Source organism: Anser cygnoides, chromosome Z, assembly GCF_040182565.1.
Source record: "Anser cygnoides isolate HZ-2024a breed goose chromosome Z, Taihu_goose_T2T_genome, whole genome shotgun sequence".
Taxonomy (NCBI): domain Eukaryota; kingdom Metazoa; phylum Chordata; class Aves; order Anseriformes; family Anatidae; genus Anser; species Anser cygnoides.
Window position 1 is genome coordinate 45,541,318 of NC_089912.1, and position 14,223 is coordinate 45,555,540.

A 14,223-nucleotide genomic window follows, 5' to 3' on the forward strand; every position below is an offset into this window, starting at 1 on the left:
GGATGACAAATGGGTACAGTGTGCCAGTCACACTTTCATTTAATGGGGGCCAAAAATAAGAATGGCATGAGGACACAGACTTTAGAATACTTTCACTCTTTATGGAGGTAATTATCTGAAGAACATGTTTCATTTTTACATCGGAACTATCTTGCGGTTCACATTTGGGCATGTTTCCACTTTTCTTCCAGCACTTTGTGTTCCTTATTCACAAGCTAGTCCTACATGGCTTAGCACGAAGGCTGAAAGAAAACAACATTGAGATCAGAGCACTTATTTTTTTTCTGCATCATGAATAAACATAATACTTCAGTCTGTTTTTTCAACATTCAGCAATCCAGAACAATTGAGTATAGGACAGAGAAATAGTATGAACTCCCAGATAGAATTAAAATCCTCAAATGATCTTCAAAATTATTTAACAGTATTATTTCCATGGTAAATAAGATCTCCGGAACTCATTGTTTGTTTGGAAACTAGAGAAAACAACACATTAATCTTCTGTGCCAAAACTATTTGCTGTATGTATTGTATTTGTTCATGCGTGTTCTCACACATGCATATGTGTTACCTTTTTGGTTTTTGGATAGAGAACACTTTGAATGTAAAGTGTTAGTATTGAACATTTGCATATGTAAGGGCCAGAGCCTATTTGTCTTTGTTAAAGTGGTAGATCATAATGGAAATGGGAGGTTGAACATTCATGAGCGGTTTGCAGGTTTGCCAGAAATGCTGCTGGTAAATGTTGCTATTGGCAGCAATTGCTGGCAAAGAAGATTGTGATTTCTTTTGTTCAATAACCAGCATAAAAACTGACCAGAAAAGGAGCTTTTTCAATGGCAATTTTATTTTAAAAGATTTTCACCCATTTTTCTCGAAAGTACGTGGATATTCATGAAAAACTGCTTATACCAGCTGTCATGTCATTTCATCAAAGTCAATTTAAGATCCCTTTTTTTTTTCATTAAAAACATGTTGATGACAATGTTTAGACTACAGTTTTGGGCCACTTTTTGGATCAATTTTATTTTGACAGTATTTCTGTGATTTGGTGGTTGTTGAACATGTTGATTTTGATGGATTTCACCTGTCATTTGATTCATCTGTCCCTCTGCTGGGTGCATGAGATTGCAATATATTTCCAAGGGCAATGCTGCAATTTCAAGTTCATGGAGCAGTTAGAGTTCTTCTCCCAGGTGATTTACAAGTACAGTTCTTAGTCTTCCCAGTCTTCTATCAGCAGCTTGTTTTTGTCAGGCTGGTTTGCAGAAAGATTTAGGGCAAGCAAATCAAATAGAGGAATTATTTGTGAGCTCTGTGTTTGAAGTATTCTCTTACTGTGTTTGAGTCATTCCTAAAAATATTTGTACGGTCAGTGTAGTCCTTTCTCAGATAGTCAGCTATAGCGGTATAACTTGAAGATTATGATTCACTGGTGGCAAAAATGAGGTGCTTCCATTTTTGATACTGTATTTACTTTTTTACATAGCTGAAGACTCTGTGCTGACCTCCCACTTCTGATTTCCTGTTATTTCCCAATTTTCATGTAGCAGCCCTATTAAATTTTTAGCCAAGGAATACACTGTAGGGTCTCCGTGTGCAGCCAGGCAGTTCTACTTATATAAATGCTGGAAGCCATATTTGGAGAAGGGAGATATGACAAACTAACACAGAGTTTCCCCCCAAAAAAAAAAAAGGTAAAATAATAGAACACATTACCACGATACTGAACAACTTCTGAAATATTGTGATCTTTGAGTTGGTTTTTTTTTTTTTTTCTGGTGCTTTCATGTGTCAGTATCTCCTTTTCTGCAGTTACCATCTCTGAATGCCCTATCACTAGAATAAACGTTCCTTGTCAGCGTACAGTTGTCTATACAGTGCAAGCTGTTAATTTAAAAATGCTTATATGCCTCACCACCTTATCAATTCAATGAAATTCTGTCCCTCAAGATTTCTGAATTCCTAACTTTGTTATCAGATGCTACTTAAATTACTAGTTTTTAAGAAAACTTGTGATAACAGCATTTTTTGCTCAGTATGTAACTTACAGTATGCCCACTAGATGCCACTCTAGACAATTATAAGGACATTTTTGAGTGAAATTCCACTACCGTTTCTGTATTGTTTTAGATTAATATTGTACATAGTCTTCTGTCAAAGCACTCTTTTTGTTGGCTGAGAAGTGCTGCTTTCTCTTCACTGGGTATCAGCGGGTATGGGCTTCTAAATGTTATTTTAGCCCTCTTCAGGTATTTTTTCAAGGATTTGACTTGTTACAACCAAGTGTTTATAAATTATACCAATTTTGTAATTTCAGAACTAATTGCATCTTTTTCCAGAGCAGTAAGTAACTAAGAATTTTTAAATAAATAATTCCAAACTAGAAATGAGTCATTTTAACATGAAAACCGAAAAACGGGATTAAAAAAAACTATGTGAAAGCAAATATATTTTTTTATCTATTTAAAAATGAGCAAATGTAAGAATTTGCATTTTGATAAAAATGTGAGAAAACAGTTTGTATGTCTAGCTATATTTGTGTCAATGTTTCATTGTCATACAAAAATTTATTAGTATAAGACCTTTTGTATAGGAAGAGGTACATGGTAGAAAAATTTACTTAGATTTTATAAAGAGAAGTTTTTAGTCGTAAAAGTGGACATTCCTATGATTAATGAGTAAGTGCAGCCTTCTATCTTGGCATCTAATAAGGAAATGGAATAATTTTGTCCAAGATTATACAATCTGTTTATAGTTAACAAATTTCTCTTCACTTGTTGAGTCTGTCTGCTTTATTTTTTCTTCTGTGTTTCGTGATGGTGTTATTACATTGGATTGGTGACTGTGTCAGGTTGTGTGGAGAGTGATGGAAGAATTTTGTGCTGACATCTGTTTATCATAACAAGGAAAGTGGAGGTAACGACTGAGGATGTCAGTATGCCTCTGTTCAGTTGCATGCAGGTAAAGCATACAGACATAACAACAACAGGGAGGTTGCCTAGGCCAGCACATCTTGAGGGATGGTTAAAATAGTGATGGTGCTGCTCATGTTCCGTATGCCAGGTACATGCAAAGCCAGTGAGGCCACAGTGAGTGGTTGCTCATGTCAGAGAGCAGTTGCTGTGAAGGTTGTCATCACTGCTGAGAACGGCTGTCAGCTGCTGAGAAACACTTGCATCAGCTCCAGCTGCACACTTCTGTGCATTAGTTATTGGCAAGGTTCTTTCTGTAGGCTTTTCCGTTGAAACTGAAGTATGATTTTGCTGGAAGCCACTTGGTGAGGTAGAGCAGGCTTCTAAGTTCAGACCTAGTGTTTGATCAAACTATTAAATACTGCCTTCCCCCCACTGCTCCTGCCCTCTTTTCAAAATTCATACTGTCCAGCTCGATTTGGCAGGGCTTCCTTTACGGGATGCATCTAATAGAAGGTCAGATCCTCAGTGCTGGCCTTTTTCTATATTCCTCATAATCCCATCCCTATTTCAAGTAAAAACACTGTATCATTAAACTGTTTCTTATGTAAGAAAAAGTATATTTTGTTAATGACCAGTGTTTTTCAGATACAGTGAGTAATTCAACAATTTTGTGTTGTCAAACATTCTTTAGTTAAACTGATTTAAAATAGTATGATAGTAATGTTGCGTATGTTTAATGAAGGAAATGTTGAGCATGCAGTGGTACAAGCTATTATTAGCAACAGAAAATTGGGAGAAATTTTAAGGAATGATCAGCAGTATTGTTGGAGAAATGACTTGTGTAACAAAAATAGTGTTATCTGCCATGAAGTCTGTAAAAGTTACTTTGCTCCTAGACATTGAATAAACAAAGGGATGAAAGACTGCAGAAGGCTAAGCAGAGATTGATGAGTCAAAAAATGAATATTTTGGGATTAATCCTTGAATCATTCTAAAATAAGATAGTAAAGCCATGTTAGAATATTTAGCCTGTTAAGATACATTAAGGACCTATCTTGCTTTATCTGCTCAAGCAGATAAAATCTACTTAAAAATCTCTAGGCCATCTTTCAATTACTGCAAAACATCTATGGGCTACACATCTGAGTGATAAAATAGCAAAACGTCTATTCATCATCCTTAATACAATTTCCTTCCATTTCCATGTGGAGTCACTACAAAAGATTTATAAATGCAATTTCATGATCACATCAACTGTAGGGAAAGCTATGAACGGTCCAGGGCCCATGTCCTATGAAGACTGGGGGAGTGACCTTAACACATTCAGTCTGGTGAAGAGGAGGCTAATACTTGCCAGCAAATATTTGAAGAGTTGCAAGTGTGCCATGGAGCCAAGCTCTTCTAGGTAGACAATATAGCAAAAAGCAAAGGACACAAATGGTTGGGAGGTTCAGGTTGTTTATTAGGAAACACTTTTACCTTGAATGTCTATCAGTGGGAAAAGGAAAGCAGAGAAGTGGTGAAGCCTCTATCTGTAGAGGCTTTCAAGAGTGCTTGAGACAAAGCAATGACTGACCTGCTCCTGTGTTGCCAATAGCCTACATAAATAAAAAGCTGCAGTAGGTGAGCTCTGAATTTGCTTTCCAGCCAACATTTCAGGGTTGATACTCTGCTCCCATTTCAGAGGTGTTTCAGTTAGAAGATGTGTGAGAGCCACTGTGAGCAATTGCAGCTCTTTACATTTAAACAGATTAAGTATGTGTCTGTTACTCATTTGTGTTGTATGGTTCTTACTGGTATCAGCAAAGCAGCAGCATCCCTGCCAGTGTGTATGTACTTAGTCATGGTCTGTGTGTTCTCCTAGATTATAGGGGTAACTTCTGTCATCTTAACTGCACTGTTTATAGATGTAGACCTTACTCTGAAGCCATCCATGTAGCCGGACTCTGAATACGTATTGAGTAAGATCAGTAGTATTGTTATATGAAAAATTTGATTCTGGAATTGTAGATTGCTGTTACTAATTTTATGATGAGTAGATTCTGGTGAAACAAAGGCAAAATTCTTCTCCAAATATAGGTGTCTTAGTGTCTTAACACAGAGAATATGGGAGGTTCCCTCTTAGGAATAGATTCTTAGAAGGGAAAGAGCATATCACAGAATCACAGAATCGTCTAGGTTGGAAGAGACCTCCAATCATCTAGTCCAACCTCAGCCCTAACACTAACAAGTCCTCCACTAAACCATATCACTAAGGGCTACATCTAAACGTCTTTTAAAGACCTCCAGGGATGGTGACTCAACCACCTCCCTGGGCAGCCCATTCCAATGCCTAACAAGCCTTTCAGTAAAGAAGTTCTTCCTAACATCCAACCTAAACCTCCCCTGGTGCAACTTTAGCCCATTCCCCCTCGTCCTGTCACCAGGCACGTGGGAGAATAGACCAGCCCCCACCTCGCTACAGCCTCCTTTAAGGTACCTATAGAGAGCGATAAGGTCGCCCCTGAGCCTCCTCTTCTCCAGGCTAAACAACCCCAGCTCCCTCAGCCGCTCCTCGTAAGACTTGTTCTCCAGACCCCTCACCAGCTTCGTCGCCCTTCTCTGGACTCTCTCGAGCACCTCGACGTCCTTCTTGTAGCGAGAGACCCAAAACTGGACACAGTACTCGAGGTGTGGCCTCACCAGAGCCGAGTACAGGGGGACAATCACCTCCCTAGACCTGCTGGCCACACTGCTGCTTATACAGGCCAGGATGCTCTTGGCCTTCTTGGCCACTTGAGCACATGCTGGCTCATATTCAGCTGCCTATCAACCAGTACTCCCAGGTCCTTCTCGGCCAGGCAGCTTTCCAGCCACTCATCTCCCAGCCTGTAGCGCTGCTTGGGGTTGTTGCGCCCCAGGTGCAGGACCCGGCACTTGGCCTTGTTGAACTTCATACAGTTGACCTCAGCCCATCGTTCCAGCCTATCCAGATCCTCCTGCAGAGCCTTCCTTCTATATGATAGAAGTAGAAGAGCATATAATGGTATTTTCCTTTAGACGTTTTCCTAACAGCATGTGGGATCATGATCTTATGCTTAATGTTAAGCAAAGGAGTGGCTTTGCTGAATCCATGTTCTTTACATGTTAATAACGTAAGAACTTAATTCTTCTCATAATTTTTGCCTTCAGGGCTTGTGTTGGATATTGTTCAGCTACCCCCACAAATATTGACTGCACTTGATATTGATTGTAACTATGCTGAGTTGTTTAGTGGCATGTTTAACAAAAGCAATCCTTAATTTCCAAATACAGTATTTTCCTAGAAAGTCCATCACTTTCCATTAATATTTAAGCTATAATATTAAATCTGTGGGTTTTGTTGTTGTTGTTGTTGTCCATTTGCTTTCTTTGAAGCTTCCTGACTCTCCTCTGTTAAAACAGAAACTATGAAACTGTTTGCTAACGGTTTAATTCAGTATTTGGATTGGAAGGAAGAGGTCAATCTTTTTTTGTAATGATAAATATTAATTTCAAGTTTACAGTGCTGGCAGTTGGGACAGTTTTTGAAAAGTGTGGGGAGTTTAACGTGTATTTAATGAGATTCTCTCTACCTTCCTCTTAAGGACAGAAAAAAGGAAAGAGCCATTGAGATTTCCCATAATTCAGGCAATTAGTAAGCATTTTTATTTAGTTTCTAAGAAAGGGCTCAGTTTTGGGAAGACAGCGCACCTGAATAGGGGAATTACTGGGAGGGAACAGAAGAGTTAAGACTCCTTACTTTCATTCGTTACAACTACACACCAAGAGAAGACATACGGTCAACATACAATGAGTGCCTGTCTTTTCTTCAGAGAAGACACATTAGGTCTTTACAGTGCTTAAGTACTTAAGTACTTTGTTTTATCACACCTTGATAATAGTGTCCATCCTGTGAGTTCAGTTTGTGGCACCAAGAAGACAGAAAAAAGAATAAGTGGTTTTGTTAGTTAGTTTTTTGTTTGTTTGTTTGTTTGTTTTTTTAAGTGAATATAAATTTAGGACATATGTTACTGGCTTTTTTCCCCTCTTCTGAGTCCCTTTGGGTTCTCAAACACAATATTTTTAGTAGGTCTATGGTTAATACAGGTAAAAAAAAAAAAACGGCAACATCAGAAAAGAACAGAGTTGACATAATTCATTTATGTATTTTTTGAAAAAAAAAAATTCCTTGGTTTGATCTTTAGATGTCTAAGTTACGATGTTAATGTAACATCACTGCAATAACTGCTATGTAGTTTACAATGCTGTCAGACATACCTGACACTTTTCACTCAGAGGATCCCCATGGACATTACAGATGCTAAAACAAGCAAGAGCTGTAGAAGACAATAATTGTATTACACCAGTTTATACAACTATTAGAGACAACAGACAAGCTCATGGACAATTCCTTCATTACATTATTCCATCTAAGATTTATCATTCCCTCCAGTGAAATAACATTGACTGCAGCGGTTATTTAGTAACTTATTCATAAAGTTATGAATGTCATGAAATGAACTAAAATGAAATTTTCTTAACTAACATATTTACGAAGCTTTGCAAGATACTCTTGTTAACTACGTGAAAGATGTGAAATCTGCATTTACAGATCTGTCCTCTTGATGTTCTAGTGGTACTGTCTTATGTGTCTTTTGTGAGGGTATAGATGACTGCAGAACATTGCAATGAGACTTACAATCAGAGAAGATAACTAGTGATAGCTAAAGTGTCGTTCCCCACCCCCACCCCGTTGCAGGGTAGATCATAATATTGAGTGATACTTTTCTCGGGAAGGATCAAGGAAATTCATGAACCTGTCAATATCAAAAAGAGTGATCTTTTTCTTGACTGATTTGGACAGCTTATGCCCCTTAGCAACTCTTTAGAAAATGTTTCTGCAGCCTTCCAGATATCTTAATTGCTGCTGTGTGCTTCATTCAAGATGCTGTAAGGGCTTTTCTGTAATGATGTACACTCTGAAATAATACCATAAGAATTGTACTATAAGAATTCATTCTACTTCAGTGGGTTCTTTCAATGCAGTTTGCATTTTTAATCATTTTTCATTCCCAAAATTCTCTGACCTCCTGTTGATTTTGTTTTGGACTGGATAATTTAATGCAAACTCAGCAAGGGCAGCAATCTACTGGTGTTGCCTCTTTAAAGTGTACTCTCCCAGATTCAGTCATAGATTCATATTTAGCATGGCTCTTCCTGGAAATGCATTTAACTGGATGAATTTTGGAGACAAGCAGCTTCTTTAGAAATGAAGCTTGTGATTGTACTAATGAATACAGTGAAGTGAAGGAGGCTGGGATAATCTGGTACTATTACACTGATTTCAGTTACTGCCATCCTGAACTATGTATTTTTCTAAAGCAGTTCAACCTTCTTTCCATTTTGTTAGATTACACTTACAGACCACTTCTGTAAATGATTTCTCAAGGCTGTAATTATTTCCTTTAATATAAACATTAATTACATTTATTATTTTTACTATTTGGCATCTCTTTTACACTGCCTTCATAGTAGGGAGTCTCCTTTTTTGGCAGGATTGGTTTTAAATTAATGGAACTCTCTTTGAAATCATAGAAACCTGCTTCACCTCTGATCTGTTTGTCAGGTGGTATCTTTACTAAATCAAGGAGAGGTTTAAATAAGATGCCTCAAATCAAGTCCAAAGGGACTTTAGATAAATTTATAAATTTGTAATAGCAAAAAAAAAAAAAAAGAAAGAAAGAAAGAAAAAAAAAGAGTATGTGGAATTCATATTATAAAGGATTCATACTTAACAAATAAATAAAGGTATAATCTTTACATTGAAGACAACATTTTGTTGTTTATTATGCCTGTCCTCTGGTATCTTCATGATACAGAACACTTACAGAGTTAATGTAGCTGGATTAGATGCCAGAAATTGTTTTAGGCATGATATCATTGTAGTTTTAGTCTGCATGCCTTTTCTATTTCATCTTGTTTGGCATCCCTTTCAAACAGAAAATGAAAATGTGCTCTGTGTCTAATAACCATTTATGCAAAACACAGTTTTCTTAGCTCTCCTGAGAGAAGTGTCATAAGTTTATCAAAGCTCATTTATTTTATCTTTGCAATTCTGTATTATGTATATGGAAAAAAATCAAAATTACAGTTTGAAATGCTGCAGCACTTATGAAGGTTTGTTTTTTGTAGAGGGGGAATGCTTACTCTAGAAGAGCAATTTCTTTGTGTTTTCTGTGCACTTTTCTTACTGAGAAGTTTTCAATAGCTGATAAATTTATTGTGAAATAACATTGCTAATCAAGTCATGAAGCCTTTTCACTATCTGAGTGTCACATTAGAAGATACCAAGTGCTGATTAGTTCAGGTAAATATATAGAATTGAAACAGCAGTTTATAGGTTTACATTGCCTTATATTTTTCATAAGGCTATGAAAGTGAAAACCGATCCTGTGGTGTTCCCATTACCTCTCTATAAGCGTTTATGTAGACAAGAAATCCATACAGAATATGAGAAGTCTGATTAACAATTAATAGAAGGATTTAAGTTTTATGCTCAGCTCTACTGATATTTCAGTTTTTCTCCTCTCTGAATGAAATCCTGGCACGGTTGAAATCAGTGTGACTCATAAGACCTGACTGGAAGAAAGCAAAGATTTCACTCCTCTGTGTTAACTATTCAATCTATACATTTCACTATCCATTTTCATCCATCACTGCAGCATGCTGTAAAATTTTATGGATTGTCTGAATTTTCTGACAGATTGTTCCCTGGCTGAACAAAAGCAGAATCTGCAGCCTTCTTGTTGGTGGTGAAACTGTTCTTTTGAGAGAGCAGCTCCGTTAAATAATAGTAATAAAAAAGAGGAAGTTAATTCCTGGTTTTCAACTTGCTTTGTTCTGACTCTGACATCAGCCACATGATGTCAGCCTAACCTTTTCAAAATTATATCAAATCATAATTAATTTTACCATGTCAGAAAATCATTACAAATAGAAATGTAGGCTTTGCTTACATTTCAGCTATAACAAAAAGTGCAGTTAAGGAACAGTTAGGCAATAAAATAAAGGCTAACCCAATGATGTTAGAAACAAATTTACCAATTCACATTAAGTTTTTATTATAAGCCTTTGACATACAGGACGTGTTCTCAGAACTGTCTGAATTTAAGAAGAGATTGGACTGTGCACTTAGTCACATGGTCTGAACTTTTGGGTAGACCTGTGCGGTATCAAGAGTTGGACTTGATGATCCTTAAGGGTCCCTTCCAACTCAGGATATTCTATGATTCTATGATTCTATAACTAATTACTAGCAAGTGTATTAAAGCTGATCTTTCTATGAATTAAATGTACTCTGCATTTGGAGTTCAGAAATGTCTTGTAAAATAAGTAATGTTTGTAAACCTCGAATTTGTTGATATATCTTGTTTTGGTATACTTGTCCCTTCCATGAATCACATGCATTTCAATACCCAAAAGCTCGTTAGCTGGTCATAACTATGCATATTCAGACTTTACATCTGTATCTGTTCTGGCATTCACATTCGTGGCCTGTGTTTTAAGAATACTTATGCTTGCTGAGTTGACTTTGCAAAAGGAAAATACCTGCATATTTAATTACCTGCTTACTTGTCAGTTGTAGCTGAATCACTTAAACCATCCATTTTGTTAGGAAGGTGCAAAATGGATCTGTTACCAACTAAAATGAGATTGCACGAGTTGATTTCAAATTGTTTGTTGTTTTTGGTTTTATTATTTTATTGACCATTTAAATTCCTCTCTTTTTTGTTGCAGAATCGAATGGAAGAAAGCAAAGCGCTCTTTCGGACAATTATCACATATCCATGGTTCCAGAACTCTTCAGTTATTCTGTTCTTAAATAAGAAAGATCTCTTAGAGGAGAAAATTATGTACTCCCATCTAGTTGATTATTTTCCAGAGTATGATGGTAAGTATAATGACATCAGAGCTCATGCTGTGTTTATACTGACAAAATGTCATAGTCTTGTCCAAATGGTAGACAGATAGATCTGTTGAGATGTTTTGCTCTTTAACAACAAAAAAAAAAGAAAAAAAAAAGGGAAAAAAAGTGCTTTAGAGTTTTCAATCATGGAATTTTTTAAAATGCAATTGAAGTTCTGTGGGATTTTTTAGATTGCTAGGATTTAATTTTGTATTGTTATTAATTGTGGGTAGGATGGCAGTACATTTCATGGGAAATGGTTAATGTTCAAGTAAGTATTATCACATTAGCAATGGACAAAATTCTGTTTGTTCTCATACGTTGGAGTGAGCATTGGAACTGAAGTATAAAAGCTGAAGCTGAAGTATAAAAATAAGTGAAAATGTATTCCTCATTTTCATTTATTGTCTGGCATACTCTCTTTTTGAAGTTTGGTTTTGTTTAAAGCTGGTTTTGTTCAAAGCAGTGTTACAAGCTCTCTGGTAACACTAGTTACCAGAAACTGGAAACTAGTATCACTCTTTGTAACCTTTTATTGTACCTTTTTTAAAAAAACTTCTTTTGATACTAATTTTACATCACTTATGTGAAGTTCTAATGTGCTTTCTCAGAAAAAATACATAGATCATAAATAAATCATAATAAAACAGAGAAATAAAACTTTCAGAGAGTTCTCTTGAGGTAGACAGCTAAGTTAAGTGAGTGGAGGCCTTCAAAACAAACAAAATCAAATTCATATGATAAAAGGACTGAAAACTAAACGCCCTTCTTTTTTTTTAAAAAAAATAAATCTCTTTTTTCCCACCAGGGAGTGGACAGCAGTTTTGAAAGCTGAATAAAAGATTATCTCTCATGTTAAAAATTGGAGAGTAATAATAGGAAAAATTTACAACTTTGTTTTCCTGTTTCAGGGAAAGTTATCTGTTCACAGCAAACAGCCTGCAGGATCAGATTGCATTATTCTCAAGTGAGTTTAGTTTCATAGTGCAGAAGAGAACTAGCAGTTAAATAGAAAAGATTCTCATTGGTGCAAGTTTATGTCATATTCACAAGTTCCCTAGGTGACATCCTGGAATATGAGAAGACTACAGGCCATTCTGTTATCACCACTTAGAAGGAGATAACATCTGTGTTAGATATGTGTCCAGAAAACACAGACAAAACTCAACCACTCATTTCAGTTCAACCCAATTTCTCCTGCCTTTTGCTATGGGTGATGGAAAAAAGGGTTTATGAAGAGCTTTTCATAAAGGTGGAACTGTTGGAATGCAGACCTGGAAGTCTTGAAGTGTCTTTGTCTCTTAATTCTGCAGATCTTGCTGGACAAGGTTATGGTTTGATCTGATATCTTCTGGTGGCAAAGTGGAGTTACAGTCAAAGGCTTGCAGGTCACAGTGTGGTGTCCTCCACTGTCCCAGTACACTGTGAATGTGAGTGGTGGGCAAGTTTGAGGAAGTGATCAGAATTAGATATTTTTCAGTTGGATCACTTCTCCCTTCTGTTTTCCCATTTAACAGCAGAGTGGTGAAGGTAGCATAGGGATGAGAACTGCAAGCCAGGATGGCAAATTGAACTGTTTTAAATTACTCTAAGCGGTTTTGTTAGGCAGTACTGGAAGCATTGAAATGAGTACTGAGACATGCTCAAGTGTCAGTGTATCACATGAAGTCATCCTTTCACAGCTAGTACTAGTAGGCTTGACTTACAGAAGGAATGAAGAGGTGGGAGAGGAAACAAAGACAAAAAGGGACATACTTGGGAGCAAAGAATGAGAAACATTGATGCAGTACTTCTTGCATAGTGTTGTACACTCATAGTCTTGAGTATGTCATGCAGAGACTGTAGCAGACAAGAAAACTGATTTATATGGCAATTACTTTCAAAGTCTCCATGTTATTTAGATCATAACCACTTAGCAGTATAAATCTAACATCCTGTTTCTTTCTAAAGTCCTGAGGCAGTAATCTTTCTTTTTAAACCTCAATTTTCCATGCTTGAACTGTAGTAAAGTAAAAAATTTAAATTATATTATATCATCAGCACAGGTGTCATCAGGTTAGCAAATGATTAAAGGCTTTGAATAGTTCAGAAGATTTTAAGAGACAGACAGTGTCTAGCTACTGCAAAACTGCATTAACAAAATTCTAGAAAGTTGATTAGAATTATAAATGGTTTATTTTGAAGAAATCATTGTCTTTGAAAGTCTAAGAGTTTCTTAATAAATTTGGTATATTTGTAGTGTGAACAGTTGCTGCTGTTACTTTTGAGCCTGGGTGACCAAGCTAGAATCCAGTTTGTGTAGAAGCTGTAAAAATGTTGAAAAGTCCTCCGCCCTGTCTTAGAGAGCTTACAAATCTGTGTACATGCCTAAGTTTTAGAAAATGGGTAGTCTGTATATGTTTATTTATATATATATATGTTCATGTGCATATATCCATATATTCAGAAGGATTTGCAGCTGATAGATACTGGGGAGCATGTGATTCCTCTTCCGTGCTTTTGCTACCTAATTTTTATGAAGTTACCCACATTAGAAACGTTTGCAGTTGTAAGCTTGAAGTATTAAAAATAAATTTTATTATCCAGTTACTGAAAAATACATGTGTACTTGGTAACTCCCTAAAGTAAAGATTTCATAAGTACTGAAGGACAGAGTTATATGTAACAGCAGAACGCAGGTATTTATATTGCCATGTAACAAGACCGGGACTAATGAGAAGAATAAGAGGAGGAGACAGCACAGAAAACATAGATATTCTGTAGAAACCTGCATTCCAGAAACAGGGGAGCAAGGGAGTAATGCCCTATGAAAATTGCATTGGAATAGAATTGCAGCACAGGAGAACAACAGCTGTCATTCTTGCTCCTGCTCTGCTCGTTGGGCTGTGAATATGAATGAATCTTCACTGTGCTACGCTGGAAGTCACTATTTTACCTTCTGTCCTGTGTAAAACTAAACATGGGGTTTGGTTGCATAGAGTCTGCATCCTTCTCAGAATTACAACTTTAATATAGATGAAATAGGTTCGTTCTTGTAATTTAGACAGCAGTTGAATTGTTAGAACATGAACTTTTTGCTGTTGAACAGCTTCAGCTGGAGAGCATGTGTATTTTATTATCTCTAATGTAAATGAGGTTCTGTTGATGACAGTGTCATACCAGTTGAGGATACAGCTTCATTGTGTTACCTATTGAAATCGTCATACAACAAATACATTTTGCAGTGCTAAAAGAACTTAAGTGTAATTTAAAATAGTAGGTGTATACTGAAACTCGCCAATTCTGTTAAAGTTTTTAAGGATTTATTTTAGGGATTTCATCATTCTTTTATTCATTCTG

At 36.5% G+C, this 14,223-nt stretch overlaps 1 protein-coding gene across 1 annotated transcript in view; it reads left to right on the forward strand.

The window, feature by feature from the left end:
* LOC106045450 (guanine nucleotide-binding protein G(q) subunit alpha) overlaps nt 1-14,223 on the forward strand; it is a 142,769-nt gene that overhangs the window by 114,680 nt on the left and 13,866 nt on the right. Inside the window, exon 6 of the mRNA XM_066988741.1 lies at nt 10,716-10,869. Within this exon, the coding sequence (XP_066844842.1) occupies nt 10,716-10,869 (154 nt within the window). The remainder of the gene's footprint in view (nt 1-10,715; nt 10,870-14,223) is intronic.